Below are 25,424 nucleotides of genomic sequence, written 5' to 3' on the forward strand. Positions count from 1 at the left end.
AAAATGGCTCAGCAGACTGTGACCCTTGTCCCTAGAGAAAGAAGGGTTACGTGGACGGTCACAGTGAGCCTCTGAGGCTAGCGAAATCCGCCAGGAAATGTAGGACCCACGGAGGCAAGGACAGAGCTTTGTCACAGTATGTAAATAACATCAAGGGCCCGCAGAAGGACTATGAAGCACTCTCATTATATATAAATGAAAAAAAAGCAAAGATTGATGGACATGCAGCTGGATGGAAGAATCATTACACCTGATATCATACAGGCTGATGAACTTAACTATTCCCTCTGAAAGAGAAAATATATCCCATGTACCTGCAAAGTAGTTGAGGGCTCCTGCATTAGCCAATCTTTTGAAGATTTTCTTTTGCACAGAGTGCTTATTGTTCTGATCTTCTCGGACACTGATGGTGAGATTCCCTGGACAGGCTTAAAATGAGGAAAACACCTGAATATTATACAGTCCAAATTTACACACACAAAAAAATCACACTGGCCTCCCTTCCATATAATTACCTAAAGCAAAATAGCTTACAACAGGGACATAACAATCACGTAAGACTCCACCCAGTAATTGACAAGGAAAGGATGTTTGAGCATGGAAGAGAAGAGAGGTCTGTCCTTGTTGCATGGCTGGGTTCTTCTGTAGGAGAGACCAAAAGGGTCCAGCTGGGGATGATCCCTCATGAGAAAGGAGGATACACACGATGCGGCTTTAGGAAGTCAACCTACTGTAGGTATCTGCCTGTTACAAGGACCAGGAGAAAGGGATAAGCTTGTCTGCACAAGCTTTTCTAAACCTTAAAGACTCAGGTTTAGATGAAGTCTTAGTCCTCTCTTATACTTTTTCATTTGGACTCTGGCTATGAGAAGCCAACTTCTGGTGTTTGACATTAGCCATGGGCCTATTTGCCTGATATACTCACAGGTTTTTGAGTTTAGCAGGTTCTGGACTGGAGAATGTGATGCTGAACAGAGGCTAGATGAGGGTCTGTAAGGGCAGGCTGGAAAGAAACCGATCTGGAGGCCTGTGTTTACTTGAAACTATGAGATAGCTTTCCTGATTTTAAGAATAAAATAAATATTTAACATCCATTTATTTTCACCTGGCAGGGAGAATCGTTTCATTCTCGAGAATGGCCAATGCTGCTTCTATGAGGCTCACGTACCGGTATAAAGGCTGAATGTAATGCTAAGTGTCTAGTCTAGACTATTCTGGTTAGCACAAGACATGCAAAGTACACATATAGACCATTGATCAAGCAGGATAGAGACACCAGCTGGCTGGTCTTCCTGATGAGTACAGACAACAATGGAGTGGGCTGACTATGGCCTTACAGTTTTCTGGAAACTGTAAGTGATTTTAACTATGTGTTACCCTAATCGGAGGGGAAAGGAGATGGATTTTCAACCTTACCCAGCTCAAGCAGGAGACAGAAGGAGCACATGAAACATTAAGCAAATTAAACAAATTAATTAAACATTAAAAGTCAGGGCTCCCACACCTCTTCTCCCACCAAAAGAGATTCTCCTTTCCTATGCAGAATCCACTTGTTTGTATGGATCAGTGTACACCAATTTAAATCAACCCAGACCTAACCAACTATTTACCTTCTTGGCTTTTCCAGAAGTAGCTTTGGAGGATTTTCTGTAAATGACTGACAAACAGCTATTGGGATAAAGCTACATCCTTGCCTATCCATTAACAAGTGCTGTAAACTGGCATTTAATCATGGTTTTCAACATTAGAGCCCCAAGCACATACTTCCGAAGGGTGCACTATTGTGTTATCTCCACAGAAAATGCAATTGCTCATCTCACTTCCCTAGTTATGCGGGTAATTTTGCTGTTACTGTTCAACACAGTTCCAGAGAGAGGACAATTTCCCAGTCATATACCTTGTACAGACATATTGCTAGAAGTTGTTAATACCCTTACACTAAAGCTAAGCATTCTCTTTCTATTTTTCCTTTGGATTTTTTTTTTTTTGCGGCCTTTTTTAGTGGGTTTGGGCCACCAAAAAACAAGAAATAAGTTTGGGAATTCTTCAGTGCATTTTTTATTCCTTTCATGGGGAGGCCTAACAAATACTGCTCAGAAACTAGAGGGAGTCTTGATCCAGTAATTTCAGATATTCTGTACAGTCTCTTATTGTCCCGCACTTAGCTCTGACCTGTCAAGCCCTAGGGGTGCTGAAAGCAATTTCTTGAACTGCTCACCTGTTCTGGAGTTTGCACATCATATATGCTTTGGGATCCTGGACAGTAAACCCTTAAGAGCCAGTCTTCATCCAAACTTCCCCTCCTTGCCTCTAGGGATGTTATTAAATCAGGCTGGAGACAACATTAAAATAAGCATGAGCAAATGAAACTAGAGTGTAGGGAGTAAGAGTTTAGTTTCCAATCACTGGACAAATCAGACTTGCTGTGATGGAAACGACCAAAGGGTTTCTAAATTCTGAAAGAATAATAATTATTGTCAACATGAATGAGATTTAAACAAATGTCAGTCTCACGGTTAGTTGCTGTCCCTGTAACCTCAAAATCAAATGAATTGCAATCAATCATGATGAATCATTACACATATTGAATCTATTTCCCCATGTTAAGTATCCTTACACCTTCTTGTCAACTGTATAAATGGGCCATCTTGATTATCACTACAAAAGGCTTTTTCTCCTGCTGATAATAGCTCATCTTAATTAATTAGCTTCTTACAGTTGGTATGGGTATTTCCACCTTTTCACGTTCTCTGTATACATATATACACACATCTTCTTACTTTATGTTCCATTCTATGCATCTGATGAAGTGGACTATAGCCCACAAAAGCTTACGCTCAAATAAATTTGTTAGTCTCTAAGGTGCCACAAGTACTCCTATTCTTTTTGCGGATACAGATTAACACGGCTGCTACTCTGAAACCAATCAATCATGATGTTTCTCAGGTCACTGTATCAGCCTGGAGATAATTTGACCTAACTAAAATTCCCTCCTATAATTACAATTGGTGTAGGCCTCCTATTTTACTCCTTGTCCTAAACGGTTGTATAGTGTTCTTGTGTTTCCTAAACTGCTCTGCCAACAGCAATATATCTAAGGATGGGTTTCTACATTTGCTAAATTTCTCTCTCCAGTAAATCACAACTTTCTTCTATAAAATCCTTGTCAGCTACAAATCCATTCATGGTCTCTGGCCAAAGGTGAATTTTCTTGGAACGTTTGACGAAAAATGGTTTAATAATTGCAATGAGTAAGTGTCAGAAAACTAGTATCCTTACCCATATACCTGCAAATAACACCTGCTCATACTAAAGCCTATAGGACTGTCTTTATGTGGCAGAGCAGGACATCACTGCCCCAGGGACTGGGGAAGGAAGGAAGGAAGGAAAGAAGGAATAGCTGCCTAGTCTTTGGGCACCAATACCACTCCCTCCTGCTCAAGAGAGGCAATGCCAGCAAGTGGTTAGAGCAGGGCATAGGACACCGAGAATCTATTTCCAGCTCTGATACTGGCTGGCTATGTGCAAATCGCTTCCACTCTCTGTGCCTCAGTTTTCCCATCTGTGTAATGGGGTGCTGGATCCTTGCGCCCCGAAGACCACGAGCCCAACTTACACATGCGGGGTCCTGCGGGACCAGCGATGGCCTGGGCACAGATGGGCCTCGCCCTTGCTTTGCAGCCATGCTGTCGCTGGCCTCCATGTCGCCTGGGCAAGCCTCCCCCCGCCCCGCCTGCGGGGAAGGTGTTACCCCCGCTGTGGGCCCGCCTCCTGCCCCAGGAGACAGCTAGGACGCCTCACCGACACAGCCTTCACTGAAGCCCTTCGCCAGGCAAAATAGTCCCATCTCCTCCCTTTAAACACCTGCAGGGCGGAGAGCAGGAACGAATTCCCTGATCCCACCGTCCCTGAATGAGGAGAAACAGCCTCACCCGGCCCGAGCTGAGAGCGGCGAGAGTCAGAGATTGTGAAGCTCGTATCCCTCCGCCTTTGTGGTGGTTACGCGTCCCTCGCTCCCATGGCAACGCCAGCCCTAGCCTCTACATTATGATGAACAGGGCATTTCACCAATCAGAAAAGAAGGCGTTCCGCCTCAGCGAATCAGGGTACTGAGACTAAAGGCCCGCCCTAGAGTTGAGAAAGGTGCTGCAGTGCTGCTTAGCTAGGTAAGCAGTGGGGTCGCCGTCCGCATCAGGTCCGATGGTTGCGGAGGGGCGGGGGCGGGGAAGGACTAAAGTGCGGGCTCCCCTCATCTCTCGTAGGAAGGTGAGGCCCGGGAGGACTACATCTCCCAGCATGCCACGTGCCTGTCACAGATCTCGAGAGAGCATCGCATGCTGGGAACTGTAGTCTCTGCTTCAGGCTGGCCCCGGAGCCTGCGCACTTGCATGCTGGGAGCTGTAGTTTCTCTGGGGGCGCGCGCTCAGCCCACTGTGGGTTCTCACCCGTCGTCCCGCCAAGCCGCTCGCTGAGGCCTGGGCTGCCCGTGGCGGGAGCTCAGCGCGGCCTCGCCCGCCACTCTCTGGGAGTGCGAGGCAGGGGCTGGCCCCAGTGCACACAGAGCTCTCCCCCCAGGAGTCTGGGCGAGGCCAGGCCCCGACAGGCAGCGGTCAGGGGTTGGCCCCAGCGTGGGGGTTATATGTACCCCGCTGTGGCGTGCAAGTGCTTTGCCACCGCTGTGTAGCCAAGGCTAGCGCCGGTAAAATCACCTCAGCGTCAGCGCAGGCAGCGACTCCCCGCCCAGCAAGCCGCCGCCTGTCCCCTGGCGCTTTCACAACCAGCCCGACCAGCCCCCCGGCAGCAGGCCGCTGGAGCGAGCGTGGCCTCGGGGTGAAACGCCCACGCCACGACCGGGCGGCGGCACGGTGTAAAGTCATTGCGTTCGCCACTGGTGCGTGGTAACTCAGGCTATTACTCCCACTGCGCTGCCCACGCACCTAACAGGCCAGCATGGGCGGCGGGTATAATATGCCAGGGGCCTCCCCGGCCGGACCCGCAGTTGCAGGGTTTGGGGGGCGGGGGAGGGAGGTTTTTGCTTTATTATGCCCCATGCAGGTTGTGGGGTGGATGAGGAGGTGGTATGTGCTATTCAGCTTCCTGGTTCATCAGTCCTCTCTCCGGGCTCCAGGGAGATTACTGATGGGCCCAGGAAGCTGAGGAGCAAATACTGCTGCCTCAGCGGGCCTGGACCCTGCGTGGGGCATATCAAAAGCTTCTTTGGAGCGGAGTGAGAGCCAGCTACATGTAAGTAGGGACAGGGCTTTTCCCAGGGCTGTTGCTGCAGCCAAAGTCTTTAGGAAGGAGAAAAGAGCAAGGGGTACTGTTGCCTGGTGGGGCCCATGGTGTGGTGTAAGCAGGCCATAACTTGTGTCTAGGAGTTCTGTGCAGTGCCAGAGCTGGCCCTCCTCCTCGTTAGTATAGTGGTGGGTATCCCTGCCTGTCACACAGGAGACGGGGGTTCAATTCCCTGACTGGGAGAATGGTGCCTTTTGACTGCGGAGAAAGAAATGCCTTACCCAACTAGCACATTCCTCACCTCCTCCTTGTAGGGCAGGGGTCTCAAACTCAAATGACCATGAGGGCCACATGAGGACTAGTACATTGGCTGAGGGCTGCACCATTGACCACTCACCTGCTGCTCTGGCCCCGCCCCCACTCCACGCCTTCCGTGAGGCCCCGCCCCTGCCCCACCCCTTCCGTGCCCCCATTCCAACCCCTTCCCTGACTGCCTGCCCTGCCCCCGTGCCGGGACCTGCGGGAGGGGGCACACAGGGATCTGTGTGTTGCCCTGGCGGTTCCCCATTCCCGGCCAATAGGAGCTTCGGGGGAGGTACCTGGAGGAGCGGACAGGGCAACACACAGACCCCTGTGCCCCCCCAGGTCCCAGCCGCTTCCCAAAGCGGCGTGGGGGCAGGGCAGGCAGGCAGGGAGCCAGCCCTGCCCCTGGTGCGCGGGGCGCATGTTTGAGACCCCTATTCTTGGGTGACTTCCATTCACACCCTGACCCCGCAGTGGTGATTTTTACCTCGAGAGAGACAATTAGCTGGCAAGGCCACCCCTGCCTGCTTGCCCAAGCGAAAGCATCTACATCACCTTCCGCCAATGGGCACAGCTTCAAGACCTGCATGTCGGGACACATTTCAGAGTCGCAAAGGGAAATACTTTGGCCAAGGGCATGAGGACAATCGCCCAGCCAAACGGGTTGGCAGCTGGTCAAGGGGTGAGAAAGAGAGAAAAGCGGACAGGCAGCAGTTAATCTGTATCCTGTCTTTTTTCCTTTTGTTACAATTTTAAGTGTGACAGCCAAAGAGGCCTTGGCTGAGTTTGTGATGGCATGACTTTGAGGCGCATCTGAAGTGTGGAAGGTGGAGGGTAGAAAGAAATGGTTGTCAGAGGAATCATAAAATATTAGGGTTGGAAGAGACCTCAGGAGGTCATCTAGTCCAACCCACTGCTCAAAGCAGGACCAACACCAACTAAATTATCCCAGCCAGGGCTTTGTCAAGCTGGGCCTTAAAAACCTCTAAGGATGGAGATTTCTCCACCTCCCTAGGTAACCCATTCTAGTGCTTCACCACCCTCCAAGTGAAATAGTTGTTTCCTAATATCCAACCTGGACCTCTCCCACTGCAACTTGAGACCATTGCTCCTTGTTCTGTCATCTGCCACCACTAAGAACAGCCTTGCTCCATCCCCTTTGGAATCCCCCTTCAGGTAGTTGAAGGCTGCTATCAAACCCCCATCACTCTTCTCTTCTGCAGACTAAATAAGCCCAGTTCCCTCTGCCTCTCCTCATACATCATGTGCCCCAGCACCCTAATAATTTTTGTTGATCTCTGTTGGACTCTCTCCAATTTGTCCACATCCTTTCTGTAGTGGGGCCCCCAAAACTGGACACAGCACTCCAGGTGTGGCCTCATCAGTGCTGAATAGAGGGGAATAATCACTTCCTGCAATCTGCTGGCAATGCTCCTACTAATGCAGCCCATTATGCCGTTAGCGTTCTTGGCAAGAAGGGCACACTGCTAACTCATATCCAATTTAATCATAGAATACCAGGGTTGGAAGCAGTGATGAGCTGCCAAAATCTTAACAACGGGTTATCTCCGTTGCCCACCCCCGCCCCCCGGGACTCCTGCCCCATCCAACCCCCCCCCCCGCGTTCCTTGATGCCCCCCACCCAAGACCCCTGCCCCATCCACTCCCCTCCCCTGTCCCCTGACTGCCCCCAGAACTGGGCAGGAGGGTCTTGTGGGCCACTGTAGTGGGTGCCCATCCCACCCCTAAGAGCCAGAGGCACCTGCTGGGGGGCGAGGTGGGAAGTCCCAGCGATGCTTACCTGGGGCAGCTCCCAGGAAGCATCCGGCAGGTCCCTCTGGCTCCTAGGGGTGGGGGAGCATAGCTGGGGAGGAGCAGGGGGAGCGGCCGCTCCCCCCACTGATCACATCAAAAGTGGCGCCTTAGGCGCCGACTCCCTAGGTGCTCTGGGGTTGGAGCACCCACGGGGAAAATTTGGTGGGTGCAGAGCACCCACCAGCAGCTCCCTGCCCTGCACCTGGCCCCAGCTCACCTCCACTCCACCTCCAGCTCCTCCCCTGAACGCACCGCCCCGTTCTGCTTCTCTGCCCCCCTCACCCCCCACTTCCCACGAATCAGCTGTTCGGCGGGAAGCCGGGGAGGACTGAGAAGCAGGCCGCGGCTTCCCACTCAGGCCGAGGGTGCAGAGGTGAGCTGGGGTGGGGAGCAGTTCCCCTGCGCGCCCCCCCAGGTTACCTGCTGTGGCGCGGGTGGCCCTCCTCATCCCCCTCCCCCCCGCCGAGCTCACCATGTTGGTCAGGAATGACTTGCCCTTGGTGAATCCATGTTGACTGTTCCTGATCACCTTCCTCTCCTCCAAGTGCTTCAGAATTGATTCCTTGAGGACCTGCTCCATGATTTTTCCAGGGACTGAGGTGAGGCTGACTGGTCTGTAATTCCCTTTTTAAAGGCACTACATTTGCCTTTTTCCAGTCATCCGGGATCTCCCACGATCGCCATGAGTTTTCAAAGATAATGGCCAATGGCTCTGCAATCACATCAGCCAACTCCCTCAGCACCCTCGGATGCATTACATCTAGCCCCATGGACTTGTGCACATCCAGCTTTTCTAAATAGTCCTCAACCTGTTCTTTTCACCAGGTGCTGAGCAGCCCATCAGTGAGTGAAAGGTCCCAGGCAGGTGCGGTGGGAGGAGCTGTGTAGCCCTTGAAGGCGGCCTGCTGAGAGGCTTTTCCCTGCAGCTGCTTGGGGTCTGTGGAGGGGAGGCACGGTATGGCTGCAGCTGGCTCGGGGTACCTCTGGGTTGGCAGGGGAAGGCTTGGGGCTTCGACTGGCCCAGGACTCCTCTGACCAAGGGAGGACTGGCATTCGGGCCTCCAGCCAGTGTGGGGCTCCTCCGATCAAGGGGCAGGAGTGCTCAGGAATCCTCTGGGCACGGGGGACTCGTGGCCCCATCTGCAAAGGAGGTGCAGGGGTTCTCAGGGCTCCGGCTGAAAATGGCCTGCTGGTTCGAAATTCTGAGCTGCAATCCACCCATAGAATAGGGCCCCGGGGACCGTCCAAGCAGCAGCCAGTGCGACTGACCCCAGGGACCGCCTTAGCAGCAGACCCCTAAGGGGGGCTCCACCCGCCACCCATGCAGGCCAATTAGCTCAAGCTTAAAGCACCACTTAACTTGAGCCAGAGATTTTTCTGTGTAGCTGGAAGTTGAGTTGGGGTCGCACTTGAGTTATAACTTGAGCTAACTGTGCTGTCAAGACAGGCTCCCAGAGCTAAATTACACAGTGGACCTCTCTGGCCCTTGGGCTGCTCCAGTTGGAAGAGCACAAAGGTGGTTTAACCCCTCTTCCCTGGGCTCCGAGTTGTGTGCTGCACCTCGTAGAGGCACAGTCGTTATGATGGGGGGGTCAGCATTCAGCAGGCCAAAGCCCTTTAGACTTCACATACTCACTAGACAGCTGACTAGGCTGAACATTTTCAGTAAAAGTTTCTTTTAAAATGAAAATAAATCTACACTGGATAATTCATAAAGCCAGAAAGGACCATTAATCCCTGGGGAGAGGATAAGAAAACAAGCAACACGTGACAGTTGTGTAGGTAGTCACATTGCTTAATGCACTACTGGAAACTGCTCAGATACTACAGTGATAAGTGTGGTATAAAAACCTGTATAAAATAGAATAGTAAATAGAGTTAGATCATCTAGTCAACATCCCGTGTATCACAGTCCATTAAATTTCACCCAATTACCCTTGTATTGAGCCCAGTATAAGAACATAACAACGGCCATACTGGGTCAGACCAAAGGTCCATCTAGCCCAGTATCCTGTCCTCCACCAGTGGCCAATGCCAGGTGCCCCAGAAGGAATCAACAAAACAGGTAATCAAGTGATCCAACCCCTGTTGCCCATTCCCAGCTTCTGGCAAACAGAGGTTGCGCTGCCCATCCTGGTTAATAGCCATTGATGGAATTTATCATAGCCTGGTTAATAGCCATTGCTGGAATAGCCTCCATGAATTCATCTTTTTTGAACCATGTTATAGTCTTGACCTTCACAAAATCCTCTGGCAAAGACTTCCACAGGTTGACTGTGCGTTGTATAAAGAAATACTTCGTTTTGTTTATTTTAAACCTGCTGCCTATTAATTTCATTTGCTGACCCCTAGTTCTTGTGTTCAGAGAAGGAGTAAATAACACTTCCTTATTTATTTTCTTCACACCAGTCATGATTTTATAGACCTCTATCATATTCCCCCTTCGTTGTCTCTTTACCAACCTGAAAAGTACCAATTTTATTAATGTCTCCTCATACAGAAGTTGTTCCATACCCCTAATCATTTTTGTTGCTCTTTTCTGAACCTTTTCCAATGCCAATATATCTTTTTTGACATGGGGCGACCACATCTGCATGCACTATCCAACCTGAGTTTGACTAAGGCATAACTTCTATATAATTGTGTATAAAATGTTTAGGTTAATTCGCTGCATAACTGTCAGAATTATCCAACAACAGCTTTGTTCATTAAATGTTGCATTACAATTTGTTATATGGTTATTTAATAGTGATTTACTTCATAAAACTATATAGTCTGATTTATCAGAGAGACAAGATGGGTGAGGTGATACCTTTTATTGGACCAACTTCTGTTGGTGAGAGAGACAAGCTTTTGATCGTACACAGAGCTCTGGGAAACTTACTCAGTGTCACAGCTAAATACAAGATGGAACAGATTGTTTTTCATAAATAGATAACATATATTTCAAGGGACCATTCAAAGTAAAGTGGTCTGATTTATGTAATCATTGTGTTGTATAGTGATAAGAACACCTTTATCATTTTTATTTTACTTCATCATCATCATCCAGATGAGATGTCATGTAAAGCACAGTCAATCTGAAATCCTTACCACATCTAACACTTGGTTTGGAATGAACCAGTACTCTAGAGACACAATACCTACAATTTTCTGATGGGCCAATCCGTTTTTAGTTTCTTGTCCTTATCATTGCTAAGTAAATCTTCCAAATACGACTGATCCAGTGTCATCTATCTGGCTGAGTATGCAGATAAACAGCCTGAAACAATAACTCTAAAACGTGTGCAATACCACCAGTACTGTCATCACCAAATGTTAACTCTGGGGTCTAGTAATGTCAGTTTAAATGTCAATATTGTCAATTATTTCGCTGTTGATCATTTGAACAGAAACATCTAGGCTGTTGTGAGAGGAGCTTGAAAAGAGCACTAACGCTTCCCACTCCAGCTGAGTCCCACTCTAACCTGGTGCTTATAGCAAGTTATGGTGTATTTCTCATCTTTTTTACTCTGGATCATCCTCCTAAAGGGAGCTAAATAAAATTCTGGATGGGAGGAGGATCAGGCCTCTGAAGCTCAATGGGAAGGAAACGAACACCTACCTATATCTGATTTCTTTCACAGAACTGAAGGAAAATGAACCAAATTCAATCTTTGCTCAATGATTGCCTTATCAGAACAAAACATGTGGAACATGCGGCCATCATCAAATTAAAGGACAATTCTGTGTGGGAATCAACCGTTGGCTTTAATGTAAGAAAATAGAAAGCATCCTAGCAAGTGACACTGAAGGTAGAATATTTAGAAATGTACCACACTCTTTTAAGGGAGGGAGCATGAATTAGTGATTAGAGAGGGGACTGTCAGTCAGCACTGCTGGATGCTAATAAATATTCCTGACTCGTCCACTGTTTGTGTGACATTGAGCAATTCTCATAACCTCTGAGCCAAATGGGGTATAATTAGGGCCCAACCAAATCCACGGTCCATTTTGATCAATTTCACAATCGTAGGATTTTTAAAATAGTAAATGTAATGATTTCAGCTATTTAAATTTGAAATTTCATGGTGTTGTAGTTGTAGGGGTCCTGACCCATAAAGGGGGTTGTCGGGGGGGTTGCAAGGTTATTGTAGGGGACGGGCTGCCGTACTTCTACCCTTTTACTTCTGCACTGCTGATGGCAGCGGCACTGTCTTCAGAGCTGGGCAGCTGGAGAGCGGCGGCTGCTGGCCGGGATCCCAGCTCTGAAGGCAGAGCCACTGCCAGCAGTAGCACAGAAGTAAGGATGGCATGATTCGGTATTGCCACCCTTACTGCTGTGCTGCTGCCTTCAGAGCGGGGCCTTCAGTCAGCAGCCGCCACTCTCTGGCCGCCCAGCTCTGAAGGCAGCGCAGAAGTAAAGTTGGCAATACTGTGACCCCCTGCAATTCCCTTTTGGGTCAGGACTCCCAATTTAAGAACGGCTGGTCTCCCCTGTGAAATCTGTATAGTATAGGGTAAAAGCACACAAAAGACCAGATTTCACCGTCTGTGACTTGTTTTTCATGGACGTGAATTTGGTAGGGCACTAGGTATGATACTACTTACTAAAAAGTGTGTTGTGAGATTGAATTTGTTGTAAAGCACTCATGTTAGATCTTTGGAGGAAAGAACTCCAACTCCAGCAGAACTCCATTTCTTTCATGCTTTGGACTGCGTTTGATTGTGTTGATTTTGTTCTGTTATCAAGAAGGTACCAAACAAGACAACAGAATAGCAGCACTTCTGTATTGTATGGCAAAACTAATGTTTCCCCTGTCTAATTTTATTTTATCTTATTTATGTTACATTGGAACAGAGGGGATCAAATCTGTCTCTCTATTTACTTATGTGGTCTCATCACCATAGTATCTGAGCACCAAAGTGTTATCCATAGGACAGTAGCAGTCAGCGAGGATCTAAAATGCTAAAACTTCATCTTCACTCTAGAAGTGTGGCTGATGGAGACTGGGGGCAGATTCTTAGCTGGTGTAGATTCTCATAGCTCCACTGACTTCAATGGATCTATGGCATTTCACACCAGCTGAAGATTTGCTCCTAGATTCTAGCATGTAATGCTCCATCTTGATCTGAAAAGCTCACTTGCTGGAGTCTCTCAAAGCTATGTCTGTATATTAAAGATGGAGAATATTAGTATTTGAACCTGCCATCTGTGTGCTCAGCACTATGCAAACACAGAGCAAGGCAGAGTCCTCTGCTCCAGAGAGGTTTTAACCTAAGGGCCCAATCCTGTAAACACTGCTGGGCATACTGCTTACTATTAGTCCCACTGTAATCAATGGGACTACTCACAGGGGTAAATGCAAGCATTTGTGAATCAGATCCTAAATCAGACACTGAAAATACAGTTCATTCTTACATGGACTAAAAGCCCACTTTCAAAGTTGTTCAGACATTTTCCCTTTTTGTGTTATCATTATCTATTTATGAAATCATCTTTGGTTAATTATCAGACATAACAGAAGAAGTAAAAAGAAAAGGAGTACTTGTGGCACCTTAGAGACTAACCAATTTATTTGAGCATAAGCTTTCGGATGCATCCGATGAAGTGAGCTGTAGCTCACGAAAGCTTATGCTCAAATAAATTGGTTAGTCTCTAAGGTGCCAAAAGTACTCCTTTTCTTTTTGCGAACACACACTAACACGGCTGTTACTCTGAAACAGAAGAAGTGTGTTTTTTAATGATTGCAAAAGTGTGTCCTTTTGGTCCATAACAAAATGTCCCATTTTATCAATTTAGCTGCAGCCACAGAATGCCTTAATCCTCAGCTCTGCTTTCTTCAAGAACTTATTACAGGTCAGAAGAGAAGGACTTTACTTCCAGGAGAAGCAGTATAAATGTGTCCGAGCAGATGCGTACTCCATCTATCTTAAAAATGTAAGTTGCTAACATGTATGGCAAGTAGGTCCAAGCACTGAAAAAAGTATTTGATAGTTTTCCTCTTTCCTTCCCACATCTCCTGTTTATGTTAACACCCAGAGTCGATTAGAGGTTAAACAAAATGCTGCCTCCTTTCTATCCACAGCACCTTTACATATATGGGGCAAACAAATAAATGCACAGCAGAGCATCTCTACAAGGAAAATGACAAGCATATAACATAGATTAAAACAGAAATATATTCTACCATCCATCTCAAAGTATCCGACAATTTTATTTCTTTACTAACACTGAGAAGGGAAACTGGTCAGTGAAGTTACTGTTATCCCAAATATTTTACTCCAACTATTTGGGGCACAATCACTATTTCTGGCTTTTAGGATAAACCAGGTCTGAGATTTCTCATTATGGGCGGTCTCATTTCCAGCTGTGTGGAAATGTAGATGTAAAACGAGGTGGCCAGGTTTTCTGAGTAACTTCACTGGCCAATGACACCAACTGAGAATCAGTATCAGCATCTTGACTTGTCACTGAAGAGCTCAACCCTTTCTCTCTCTTTTTTTTTCAAACAAAAGTAGAAGTGCTAACCCCAGGGATCTGGCCCAGTTCCATGTTGATTAACTACATTATGACAGCATAAACTTCTAGCCACTTTGCAGTTACATGTGGTATGCTTCTCTTCCTTTTTAATGTTATGTAGCATTTGTGATGCTGGTAAACCAGGTGCCACCTCATGCTAAGGTCCCCAGGCTGCAGTGGAACACTGATAAATAGCTGGAATGAGTCTGGCTCACCTGTGTGTTAGTATTGTTAAAATAGGTTTTAGAATTATAAGAATGTGTTTAGTGTTTAGACTTTACTGAATGCTTTTGAGTTGCTGCCTGCATTCTCACTTCTGTATTCCATATTATAAGGCAGGGGTTGGCAACCTTTGGCAACCAGCCCATCAGGGTAAAGCTGCTGGCAGGCTGGGCCAGTTTGTTTATCTGGTGCGTCCACAGGCATGGAGCCCCGCAGCGGTTTGCCATTCCTGGCTAATGGGAGCTGTGGGAAGCAGTGGCTAGCATGTCCCTCGGCCCACACCGCTTCCCGCAGCTCTCATTGGTTGGGAATGGCGAACCGCGGCCAGTGGGAGCTGCAGGGCTCTGTGCCTGCGGATGCTCCAGATAAACAAACTGGCCCGGCCCGCCAGCGGCTTTACCCTGACGGGCTGGGTGCAAAAGGTTGCCAACCCCTGTTATAACGTAATATTTGAGTGGTAGTATTATAAGCCTCTGTGACTCTGTAAATCACCAGACAGGAGAGAAACATTATTCATTAACTAGTACAAAGTGCCAATCTGTAACAGAAAGTGTTATGTCTTGCCCAACAGGAACAATCCATTGACAGCAGATGGATTATTATGGAATGTTACAGGGGACAAAAGACTGTTTTGCTCTACTTCCCTCCCGCCCCTTCCCACCCATGAAAATGAGTCATGCAAGCGGATTCCTCCCATCATCCGAGTTCACAGCTCAGAGCACATGGCAGAGGGAAATAAAAAACCCCAGACAGAAGAAACTGATTATCTCTATGCTGTTTTGACTCTGGAGGGCAAGGTTTATTAGGCATAAGCAAGAGAACCCTAGGGCTTAGCCTCGGTTAGCCTTAAAGGATATATAGAGCTTGCTTATTATAGAAGCCTTTATAACTGTTTGAAACTTGAAGAGGAGTACTTGTGGCACCTTAGAGACTAACCAATTTATTTGAGCATGAGCTTTCGTGAGCTACAGCTCACTTCATCGGATGCATACCGTGGAAACTGCAGCAGACTTTATATACATACAGAGATCATAAAACAATACCTCCTCCCACCCCACTGTCCTGCTGATAATAGCTTATCTAAAGTGATCATCAAGTTGGGCCATTTCCAGCACAAATCCAGGTTTTCTCACCCTCCACCCCCCCACACACAAACTCACTCTCCTGCTGGTAATAGCCCATCCAAAGTGACAACTCTCTACACAATGTGCATGATAATCAAGGTGGGCCATTTCCTGCACAAATCCAGGTTCTCTCACTCCCTCACCCCCCTCCAAAAACACACACATACACATGTTTTTTGGAGGGGGGTGAGGGAGTGAGAGAACCTGGATTTGTGCAGGAAATGGCCCACCTTGATTATCATGCACATTGTGTAGAGAGTTGTCACTTTGGATGGGCTATTACCAGCAGGAGAGTGAGTTTGTGTGTGCGGGGGTGAAGGGTGAGAAAACCTGGATTTGTGCTGGAAATGGCCCAACTTGATGATCACTTTAGATAAGCTATTACCAGCAGGACAGTGGGGTGGGAGGAGGTATTGTTTTATGATCTCTGTATGTATATAAAGTCTGCTGCAGTTTCCACGGTATGCATCCGATGAAGTGAGCTGTAGCTCACGAAAGCTCATGCTCAAATAAATTGGTTAGTCTCTAAGGTGCCACAAGTACTCCTTTTCTTTTTGCGAATACAGACTAACACGGCTGTTACTCTGAAACCTGTTTGAAACTTAAGATGTGTAACCCTTCTGCCTGTCAGAGTTGGCAGCAACAAGGGCCAGGTTCTGTATCTAGGGGTTCCGTTCCAATAACACATTGCAAAACTGGCTCAAGCCCCCACCCAGTGACCTGGGACAAATATATACCACCACCCCCGGGCACCTCTAAGAAGCAATACTTTCCCTCTTGCAAGCACAGAGTCTCTGTGTAGCAAAGCCTTTTAATAACAGAGAGAAACAATGTGGCATTATGTTGGGAAAACACCACCAACAGGATTCATTACACAAACCATGAGCAAAAACCCACCCCAAGCAAATTGGGCCGTGTCTTTTCCCTTTGGTTCTTGAGTCCAGCAACCCAAAAAGTCACCCAAAAGTCCAGCAATCCTGAAGTTCAGCAACCCAAAAGTCTCTGTCTCTGTCCTTGGTGAGTCCAGAGTTCAAAAGTTTATCTGCAGAGTTTTAACCCCCCAGCCTGTGTGGAAATGGGGTGGGGGGAGTAAAGAGGCACCTTACATTTTTCAGTGGCTGACTGCCCCGCCTCTCCATGGGTTTCTGCTGCAGCCTTCACCACCAGCTGCTCCTCTCCAGTAGCCATCCTGCTAGCCACTCCGCCAGCTGCTCCTCTCCAGTAGCCATCCTGTGAGCCGCTCAACAATATATCTTCAGGTTCCCTACTACTTAACACAGTACTCAATGATTTCAGCTCATAGTATGGGAGCCCCAGTGCTGGTTCACCATTGGCCCAACGTGAAGTCAGCTCTACAATCTGTAACCAGACTCCTTATGGAATCAAAATTAGCTCTGTTATTACACAGTGGAGAGAAGAGGAAGTGCAGGTGGCATTTAGAGCCCTCAGAAAGGTCCCATACCACAAGGTGTAAATGTCTGTCCCCAGCCTCCCTCCATTCACTGAGTTTTGGAACCCTGTCTCTTGCCTAGCGAGTGCTACTTAGTTGATTGCGAGTCCCTCCATCATAACAAAAAGCCAAGTACAGTTCCACTGTCCTTGATTCACATCATCAGGATAACAACACTTTATTCTTCTTGCCCCAATAACAGAGAAATTGGGGATCCCTCAGCAGCCAAAGTGACCATCTAGGCTGGGTAGGTGTGCCTATGCAAATGAGATCAGCCCCTGAAGTTCTTTTCCACAACCTGCCACAACTCACCACCAGATGTCAGGGTAGAGCTCATCCTGACTCTGCTTACATCCTCCCCACAGCCAAGAATTTGGCATCCCAAGAAATCACACTTCCTATTATACCAACTCATTGGTTTCCTCTGAAGGGCCTCAGGAAGCCCACTACAGCTTCCACAAGCCTGTGTGCTAAGTGTATTGGTGCCTCACTAGTCACCCCAGGTGCATCATAAGTTAACCGTTTTACAGGTCTTATTACCCTGTCCCGTCTGTTGAGAATCTCTGTTGCAGAGGTAGCAGGGATATCTTCTTGAGTGACGGATGGAGAGGTTTCCTTTGAGGATCCCTCGGCTACTGCCATAGGCCCCTGCATCTCTAGTTCTGACTGTGGAAGGTCCAGCGTGCCTAGGGCCCCCTCCACCTGGATGTCTCCACTGTCCAATAACCTGTGTGCATCATCACAGGGGGTCCCATCGGCGGCACAGGGGTGCCAGTAATGGGCCTAAATACCTCCGCCGTGGGGTTTAGAGCTGAAGAGGGGGAGCTGTCTATTGGCTCAGCTGGTCGAGACCAAAATCTTGTCTCCATTCCAGGATATACCATGGTCGTTTCTTCCTCTTCAGCCTCACTTTCCAATGTGCTGAATAGGGGTAGGTTAGCTTCAGAGGGCCCGCTGTCCGTATTGGATGGCGGCTTTGGTCCATCACTTCTGTTCTGCCTGGCTGCCCTGTCATGGCCCATCTCATAAGGGGTGCCTACCAATTCCCGCACAGGGAACAAAAGGTTTCTATGCACCATCTTTATTTGCCCTGGACCCTCCTCAGGTTTGATCTTGTAGACCAGAAGATCTCCCAGCTTTTCCATCACCAGGTAAAGTACTGCCTTCCATCTGTCAGCTATCTTGTGTTTGCGAATGCACCCTAGCATCATATCGATGTTTGTTGCGGTCTGAGTTCTTCCCAGCTGCAGACATACCTAAGTGATAAGCACCCCGCAGCTTTTCTGTTAGTCGAGACACATACTGCTGGTGAGTTTCATAGCTTTCTCTATCTTCTGACCCCGGGTGATAAGGTGTTGTCCTAGACTTTTTAATTCCTGCTATCCTCAGCACCTCCTTCAGAAGGCGACTCTCAAAATCCCACCTCTGATCAGAGTGTATCCAGGCCGGGAATCCATAAACTGAGAAATATTTCTACCACAATATTCGAGCGACGGTGGTGGCCCTCTGATCACGTGTGGGATATGCCTGTGCATACCGCATAAAATGGTCAGTCACTACGAGCATGTTTCCAACATTCCTCTTGTCTACTTCTAGAGACAAGAAAACAATGCATACCAGTTCCAAAGCTTTGTTACTGGTGACGTTCTTGAGATATGCAGCTCTCGTGGGCAGAGTTTTCCTTTGAACACATTGAGCGCAGGTCTCACATTTCCTGCGAACATCTTCAGCCATCCAGGGCCAACAGAACCTACTACAAATAAGTTCCAGGGTCCTCTCCATCCCTAGATGTCCAAAGTCATCATGCAGGGCCCTCATGGCCAGGGCTCTGTACTGTTTTGGCAGCACTAGCTGTGCTCGCTGCTTTTGTAACGGGTCCATGGTCACTCGGTGTAGCACTCCCTGAATCAGTTTTAGTTTGGTCCATTCTCTCAATAGTAGTTTACCCTCTGGGTTAGGTGGGACAACCGCAGCTGGGCTTCGCCCCTCCCTTTTGGCAAGCAGTGTATCACAAATGTCAACATCTTGCAGCTGGGCTTCTTGCCAATCAGCCGCATTGAGCATGGGCAATGGAGATTGGTCCAATGCTATTTAGTTCACCGAGGCAGAAGGCATGCTTTCAGGGGGCAGGCCCAGAGCTTCTTTAACACATCCCTGAAGGCTCCAGTGGGCCTCCGGCTCTCGACAACTCACACTGCAAATAGCTCTCACTCCATCCATGGGTATCACACAGATTTCTGGTGCCTGAGGACGCCTGGACAGTGCATCCGTATCTACACTGCATCTCCCTGATCGATATTGAATGCTGAAGTCATAGCTAGCCAAAGCAGCCACTCATCTTTGCCCTGTAGCATCCAGCTTAGCACTTGTTAACACATAAGTCAGTGGATTGTTGTCTGTCCAAACCTGGAACTGAGCACCATACAGGTAGTCTCAGAATTTCTCAGTGATGGCCCATTTCAAGGCCAAGAGCTCCAGCTTGTGGGTAGGATAGCGAGTTTCACTATCAGACAATCCTCGGCTGGCAAAGGCTACAGGTTACGTTTGTCTTCCACTTCCTGATACAGGACTGCTCCCAGACCCTCCAAAATGGCATCAGTATGCAGGATAAACAGTTCGCTGGGGTCAGCAAAGACTAGGACTGGAGCATGAGTTAGGCAAGTAATGATTTCTTGAAATGTCCTCTCACATCTCTCATCCCACCGTGGCCCAAACGGTTCGAAGGGGCCATAGTGTCTCTGCACAGGAGGTTTTGGGGACCTCCCCTTGTTCTTGGTCTTAGATTTGTTTTTTTCCGGGCTGTTATCCCCTGGTAAGATCATTCAGAGGCTTTACAATCGTAGTATAGTTCTTCACAAATCTGCAGTAGTAGCCACTAAATCCAAGAAAGGTCTTGAGTTCTCTGTAGTTACTTGGATGTGGCCAGGTAGTGAGTGCTTCTATTTTATCAGGATCAGTACTCACGCCCTTTTGGGACACGATGTGATCCACATACTTCACTGAGAACTGGCATTTGTCTACTGAGAGCTTCAAACCATAGTCCTCCAACCTATCAAGCACTTTAAGAGGTCTTTCTTCATGCTCCTCCAAGATTCTTCCAAACACAATCAGGTCATCCAAATAAACTAACATTTGCAGTAAATTCATGTTTCCCACGACTTCCTCCATAAGACATTGAAATGTGGCAGGCACTCCCGAAATCCCCTGGGGCATGCGTTAGAACTGATAAAACCCTAATGGGCAAATGAAGGCTGTCTTCTCCTTATCTTCTTCTCCCAGGGGGATCTGGTAGTATCCACTCCGGAGATCCAACACAGAGAACCACTGGCTTCCCAGCAAGCAATCTAAGGCATCTTGAACTCAAGGCATAGTGTACTGGTCAATCACAGTATGGCTGTTTAGGGTGCGGTAGTCAATACACATCTGGATTTTCCCGTTCTTTTTCTGGACTACCACAAGGGGTGAGGCCTATGGGCTGCGGGACTCTGTAATGATGCCATTCGCAGTCAGCTCTTGAAGATGACGTCACACATCTTCCACCTCAGAGAGGGCAATCCTCCTAGATCTCTCCCTAAAAGGTTGAGAGTCATGTAGTCTGATGTCGTGCTCTACTCCTTTTGAACATCCCACATCCCACTCATGCAGTGTGAACACTTTGGATCTTTCACAAAGTTTCTTCCTCGGGCGATCTGTCCACTCCTCAGACAATGGTGAATCTCCAAAGTCAAACTTTGCTGGGTCTGTTGCTGGAACTTGAGTTTCATACTGGGGTTTTACAATCGACTCAGGCTCAAAGAGGTCTGCTATCTTTTGTCCTTGATCACACCTTTGGGAGTGTAGAGGGCCCTGAAAACAGCTACTGCAAGTTCCTTAATTCCCTACAGCAAAGGGGCAAGAAGGCTTCACTCATCTGTGTATATATGTTTAGCTGCTTTAACTTTGTAAATAATTCTCTTTTCCATTTCCTGCTGAATAAATGTTTATAGAGCCTATCGTAGGATTTGCTACAAACGTTGTCTTTGGTGTGAGCTCTAAGATGCAATTGGCCTGGTAAGCGACAGGTCCTTTGGGACTGGGAGTAACCTGAGTACCGGAGTATTGATGTGATTTTTGGTGTAAGGGACCATCTGTCACAAAGGTACGCTCACCTGGGTGGCGAGATAGATCAGAGTACCCAAGGGGACTATGACTCCATGTGAAAGCTGGTATAGTTCCTGAGGAGTTTATCTTTGATATTTGGTTGGTGCAATCTAAGTGTAGAACTCACAGCCAATTTGGGGTTAGTGCCCTGCTTCCTAACAGTCTGCCCTGAGGTTGGTGCTTATGCTCTTGAGTCACTGCAGGCAGCTGTACACTGTTCTTTTGAGCTGTGAAACTGCACACATGTTCCACCCCAAAGGTAGCTGAGTGGTGGTGGGTAGTGATTCCTGTGCACATGTGCATACACACTTGCTAATCCTCACATCCCATGACTCAGATGCTTAACTCAGTAATTGACATCATGTAATTCAAATATGGGAGTTGAGTGTGCTCAGCAACTCCCAGAAGATGCTGGGCAACCCCACACATTTGCATCCTAATTCAGTAATTCCCAATGGGACTTCCATTCATTATTTCAAATTAATGAGATTCAGATATGATTAGTTTGTAAAGCCTTTTTGGAGTCTTTCAAATTATACAGAGCACACACATCTATTTTATTAATATTTTAATAACATTTTTGTGGGTTATACTTAGCACCTGGATTGCACTTTATCTCTTCAAAGTGCTTTATAAAAACATTATTTATGAATAAAGGTGGGAACATGCAGTATAATAAAAAACCAGAACAGCTATTGCTTGGCTTGATTAAAATATATATATATAAAACCCATCATCTTAAATGAATTTATATCTGCTATCAATATCAGTCTTGATTTAGGCCCTAAAACATTTTCTTCCTCAAAATGACACACAACTTAAAGATAGAAAACATCCTTGTCTAGCATACACTGATAAACAGTATATATATTTAGAAGAACCCTGCAACTTTTAACCAGTTTTCTTTTTTATCTAGGAGAACAGAGGTCTGATAGCTGTGAAAACAGATTCATACATCTTGGTTGCTACTTACTCTGAGGGCATGTATCCCAGTGTGTGTGTGGAAGCTATAGAGAAACTGGGTAATTACTTCATGTGCATATATGTCTGAATGTAACTTGTAGAGAGATGTTACTAGTGGGGGGCAGCATTTCATTCCAGCAAACTGCCTGGAACATTTGGGACTTCAGAAAATCTTGAAAGCCCATGAAAAGGAAAATTAAAATGGACCTTATGTTGTTTAGTCAGAAACATGCTATCAATCTCCTTCAATTTCCACAGAATAAACACATAACGGTATCTGTATCAAATTTTAAAAAGAAAAGCTTTTACTGTTCACAATCCTATAATTATAGTTAATTTTTAATAGGGATACTATGGATTTGATTTAAGAAAACCCGCTTGAAAACATTATAGTTAATATTATTGGCCTGATTCTGAGCTACTCTGTTCCTGTGCTTGGAGTGGAGAGCAAAAGTAGTTTAAAATTAGGTCAACATAACTATATCACTAAGGGCTGTGAAAAATCCACACTCCCGAGTGGCATAGTTAAGCCATCCTAAGTCTCTATGTACACAGCGCTATGTTGACAGAAGAATTCTTCCATCAGTCTAGCTACCATCTTTCAAGGGTATGGATTACCGATGCAATGGGAGAATCCCTCCCGTCGGCGTAGGTAATGTCTACACGGAAGTGCTACAGTGGCCCAGCTGTGCCGCTGTAGTGTTTTAAGTGTAGACAAACCCTCAGGGTATGTTTATTCTTCAATCATGGGGTGTGATCGCAGCTGGAGTAGACATACAAAGCTGAGACAGTGCGTGCTTCAGCCTGGGCTGTGCAAGCTCACCCAGAACCCTGGATAATTACTCCCAGGGCTAGTCTGTACTGAAACCTGCACTGCCACTTCACTGCTACAGTACCTGAGCTAGCTAAAGCTCACGCACTCAGGTGTATCCCCGCAGTCACACCTGTGATTGCAGTATAAACTTAGCTTGTGTTTGCTCGGTCAGACAGAGGTTTGGAGAGGTTTATTTTGGCACAGCCTTTTGTTACTCAGTTTAATCTTTTCCTCCAGAGAAAACAAAGTAGCTTTATGTATTCTAACTTTGGTAGTTCAAGGGGAGATTTCTGCATATGATTGGTTTGTAAAGTGCATGCTGATCTGAAGGAGGGGTGTTTAGACAAGAATTTCTTAATCTCACAATCTTACAATAAGAAATATTCTGTTTATTTCAAATGACACACTGAAGATATATTTGGAATTACTAATAGTAAATGTAGGTATTCATATATTTTAAGTGTTCACAAACAAATACTGATGCAAGTTAGATTATGATCCCTTTCATTCAATTACAGTACATTCCAGTGTTGATTTAAAGTGGAGCATTTCCATTATGGCAAATATTAAAAAAGAAAATGTCTTCTATTTGTTTTTTCCCCTTAGCGGACTATTTCAGAGATAAAGAAAACTGAATCTTCAAACAACTTAAACTTGATCAAGCTTATGAAGACTGGTTTGTTAGAAAACCATGGATGGAAGTTTGTACTGAAGCACATCCAAGCAAGCAATACAATATCCATTATTCTTCAATATTCTAAATCCATAGTGAAGGCTCTGAAAGAGAAGGATAATCCACAGCATGTGAATCCCACCAGTGCAGCCTAACAGCCCCCTGAATTGTCAGCTCCACCATCTTCATGTAGAAAAATTACAGCTCATAAATCCATGCATGTGTGGTGGCATTTGGGCTCTAGTTTGGATGGGTTCCAAGAGTCTAATATTGCAAGATGCAGAGCGTCTCCTACAAGGTGCTGAGTACCCTCTACACACAGTGACTTCCCTGGAAGTTGAGCCCTTTCTCCATGTCTCCAGTAGGAGTTGATGGTGCCCAGCACATCATAGGATCAGGCCCGAAAACTATAACTTCATATAATCAAAAGTACAGTTGGGTGATGCTCTCAAGAGACTGAGTTAAGGTGTTTTTCTTCATTTTAACACTATCTTTTTTTTTGTTTTACCCAATCTCCTAGTAAGAAAGCAGCTAATTTCTCTGAGCTGTGGGGCATCTCTCACAGGACATGCACCATATACACAGCATCAAAACGGAGTAGATTAATGAAATGTGTTGCATGAACATGTAGTTCAATGTAAGCTCAAAATTGCATTGGATGCCTTGGAATGTCTTGAATAAAATGCCATGTTTATACCCATCTATTTGCACTGCCATTGAAAGATATATTCATAGTGTTTAAGGCCAGAAAGGACCATTAGATCATCTAGTCTGACCTCTTGCGTAGCACAGGCCATTACATTCCACACAATTATCTCTGCATTGAGCCCAATAACTTTTGTTTGCCTAAAGCATAATTTCCAGAAAGGCCTACTGTCTGGATTGGAAGTCATCCAGAGAAGGAGAACCCCCTTCCCACTGCTCTGGGTAGTTTGTTCCAATGGTTAATCATCCTCATTTTTAAAAAATTGTGCGTAATTTCTACTTTGATTTTGTCTGATTTCCTGTTCCAGCCAGCCACGGGTTCTTGTTATGCTTTTCTCCCCTAGATTCAAGACCTTTTTAGTACCCGTATTTTCTCCCAGTTAAGTTACTCACGTAACAAAAAGAAAAGGAGTACTTGTGGCACCTTAGAGACCAACACATATATTTGAGCATAAGCTTTCGTGAGCTACAGCTCACGTAACAAAGTAGCATTCACCTGTAATCAAGTTGCCTCTCAATCTTCTTTCTGATGAGATAAACAGATTGATCTCTTTAAGTCTCTCACTGTACAGCATTTTCTCCAGCCTTCAAATTATTTTTGTGGCTCTTTTCTGCACCCCGTCAGAGTTTTCCAGCATCCTTTTTAAAATATACATAGCCGAACTGTATGCAGAATTCCAGTATAAGTCTCACCACTACCATAAGAATTACATTAGCTCTTTTTGCCACAGCATTACACTGGGAGCAGATGTTGAGTTGCTTGTCTACTATAACCCCCAAATCCTTTTCAGAGTCCTTTCTTTCCAAAATACAGTCCCCCATTCTGTAGGTATGGCCTGCATTCCTTGTTCCTAGATGTATGTTTGCATTTGATTGAGTTAAAATGCATGTTGTTTGACAGAGCACAGTTTACCAAGCAACCCAGATTAGTCTGTATGACTGCCCCATCCTCATCTTTATTTACCATTCTGACAATCTTTCTGTCATTTGCAAATTTTATCAGCTGTGATTTTATCTATTTCCAGATTGTTGATGAAAATGTTGAATAGCAACAGGCCCAGAACCAAACCCTGCAGAACTCCATCAGAAACTCCCATTCAGTGATGAGTCTCTCTACTTTTTTGAGATGTGTCAGTCAGTTATTAATCCATCTAACATGAGCTTTATTGATATTTAAGGCTACCATTTAGTCATGGGTATTTTTAGTAAAAGTCATAGACCTGTCCATGACTTGTACTATAAATACCCCCGACTAAATCTTGGGGGCGGGACCCAGGGCCAGCGCCACCAACTGCCAGGGCCACCGAGCAGCAGCTGCTCCAGTCGCCCCTGGGACCACTGCTGGGAGCTGCCGACCTGCTGCTGCTCTGGTTGCCCCTGGGACTGCTGCTAAGGCGGACCCTGGGGTCAGCCACACTGGCTGCTGCTCGGGCAGTCCTTGGGGCCCTATTCTACGGATGGATTGCAGCTCAGAATTT

General features: G+C 46.4%; 2 protein-coding genes across 10 annotated transcripts in view; one reads left to right on the top strand and one right to left on the bottom strand.

Moving 5' to 3' along the window:
• FAM228B (family with sequence similarity 228 member B) overlaps positions 1-3,791 on the bottom strand; it is a 28,581-nt gene extending 24,790 nt beyond the window's left edge. For 2 of the 7 annotated variants that reach the window (XR_012157901.1, XR_012157902.1), the window contains exons 1-3: positions 3,617-3,790; positions 2,219-2,332; positions 315-428 (exon numbers count right to left, since the gene is read on the bottom strand). Coding sequence is in view for 2 of the 7 variants with exons in the window: in XM_073335835.1 (XP_073191936.1) it covers positions 315-428; positions 2,219-2,332; positions 3,617-3,703 (315 nt within the window). In the remaining 5 variants the exon portion in view is untranslated. Of the gene's footprint in view, positions 1-314; positions 429-2,218; positions 2,333-3,616 lie in introns of all 7 variants that reach the window. The other 5 variants (XR_012157905.1, XR_012157903.1, XM_073335835.1 and 2 more) reach the window with 3 other exon arrangements.
• Positions 3,792-4,127: 336 nt separating this feature from the next.
• PFN4 (profilin family member 4) lies at positions 4,128-23,934 on the top strand. 3 transcript variants are annotated; one of them, XM_073335837.1, is made up of 5 exons: positions 4,128-4,166; positions 10,980-11,108; positions 13,136-13,273; positions 21,708-21,813; positions 23,175-23,934. In XM_073335837.1, the coding sequence occupies exons 2-5, from the start codon at positions 10,992-10,994 to the stop codon at positions 23,201-23,203; spliced, it is 390 nt and encodes a 129-aa protein (XP_073191938.1). In that variant the 5' UTR covers positions 4,128-4,166; positions 10,980-10,991; the 3' UTR covers positions 23,204-23,934. The 3 variants fall into 3 exon arrangements, with proteins under 3 accessions (XP_073191938.1, XP_073191937.1, XP_073191939.1); XM_073335836.1 differs by lacking the exon at positions 4,128-4,166 and adding an exon at positions 4,795-4,891; XM_073335838.1 differs by lacking the exons at positions 4,128-4,166; positions 10,980-11,108 and adding an exon at positions 6,041-6,220.
• Positions 23,935-25,424: the final 1,490 nt, after the last annotated feature.

The sequence above is a fragment of the Lepidochelys kempii genome, chromosome 3 (assembly GCF_965140265.1).
Source record: "Lepidochelys kempii isolate rLepKem1 chromosome 3, rLepKem1.hap2, whole genome shotgun sequence".
Taxonomy (NCBI): domain Eukaryota; kingdom Metazoa; phylum Chordata; order Testudines; family Cheloniidae; genus Lepidochelys; species Lepidochelys kempii.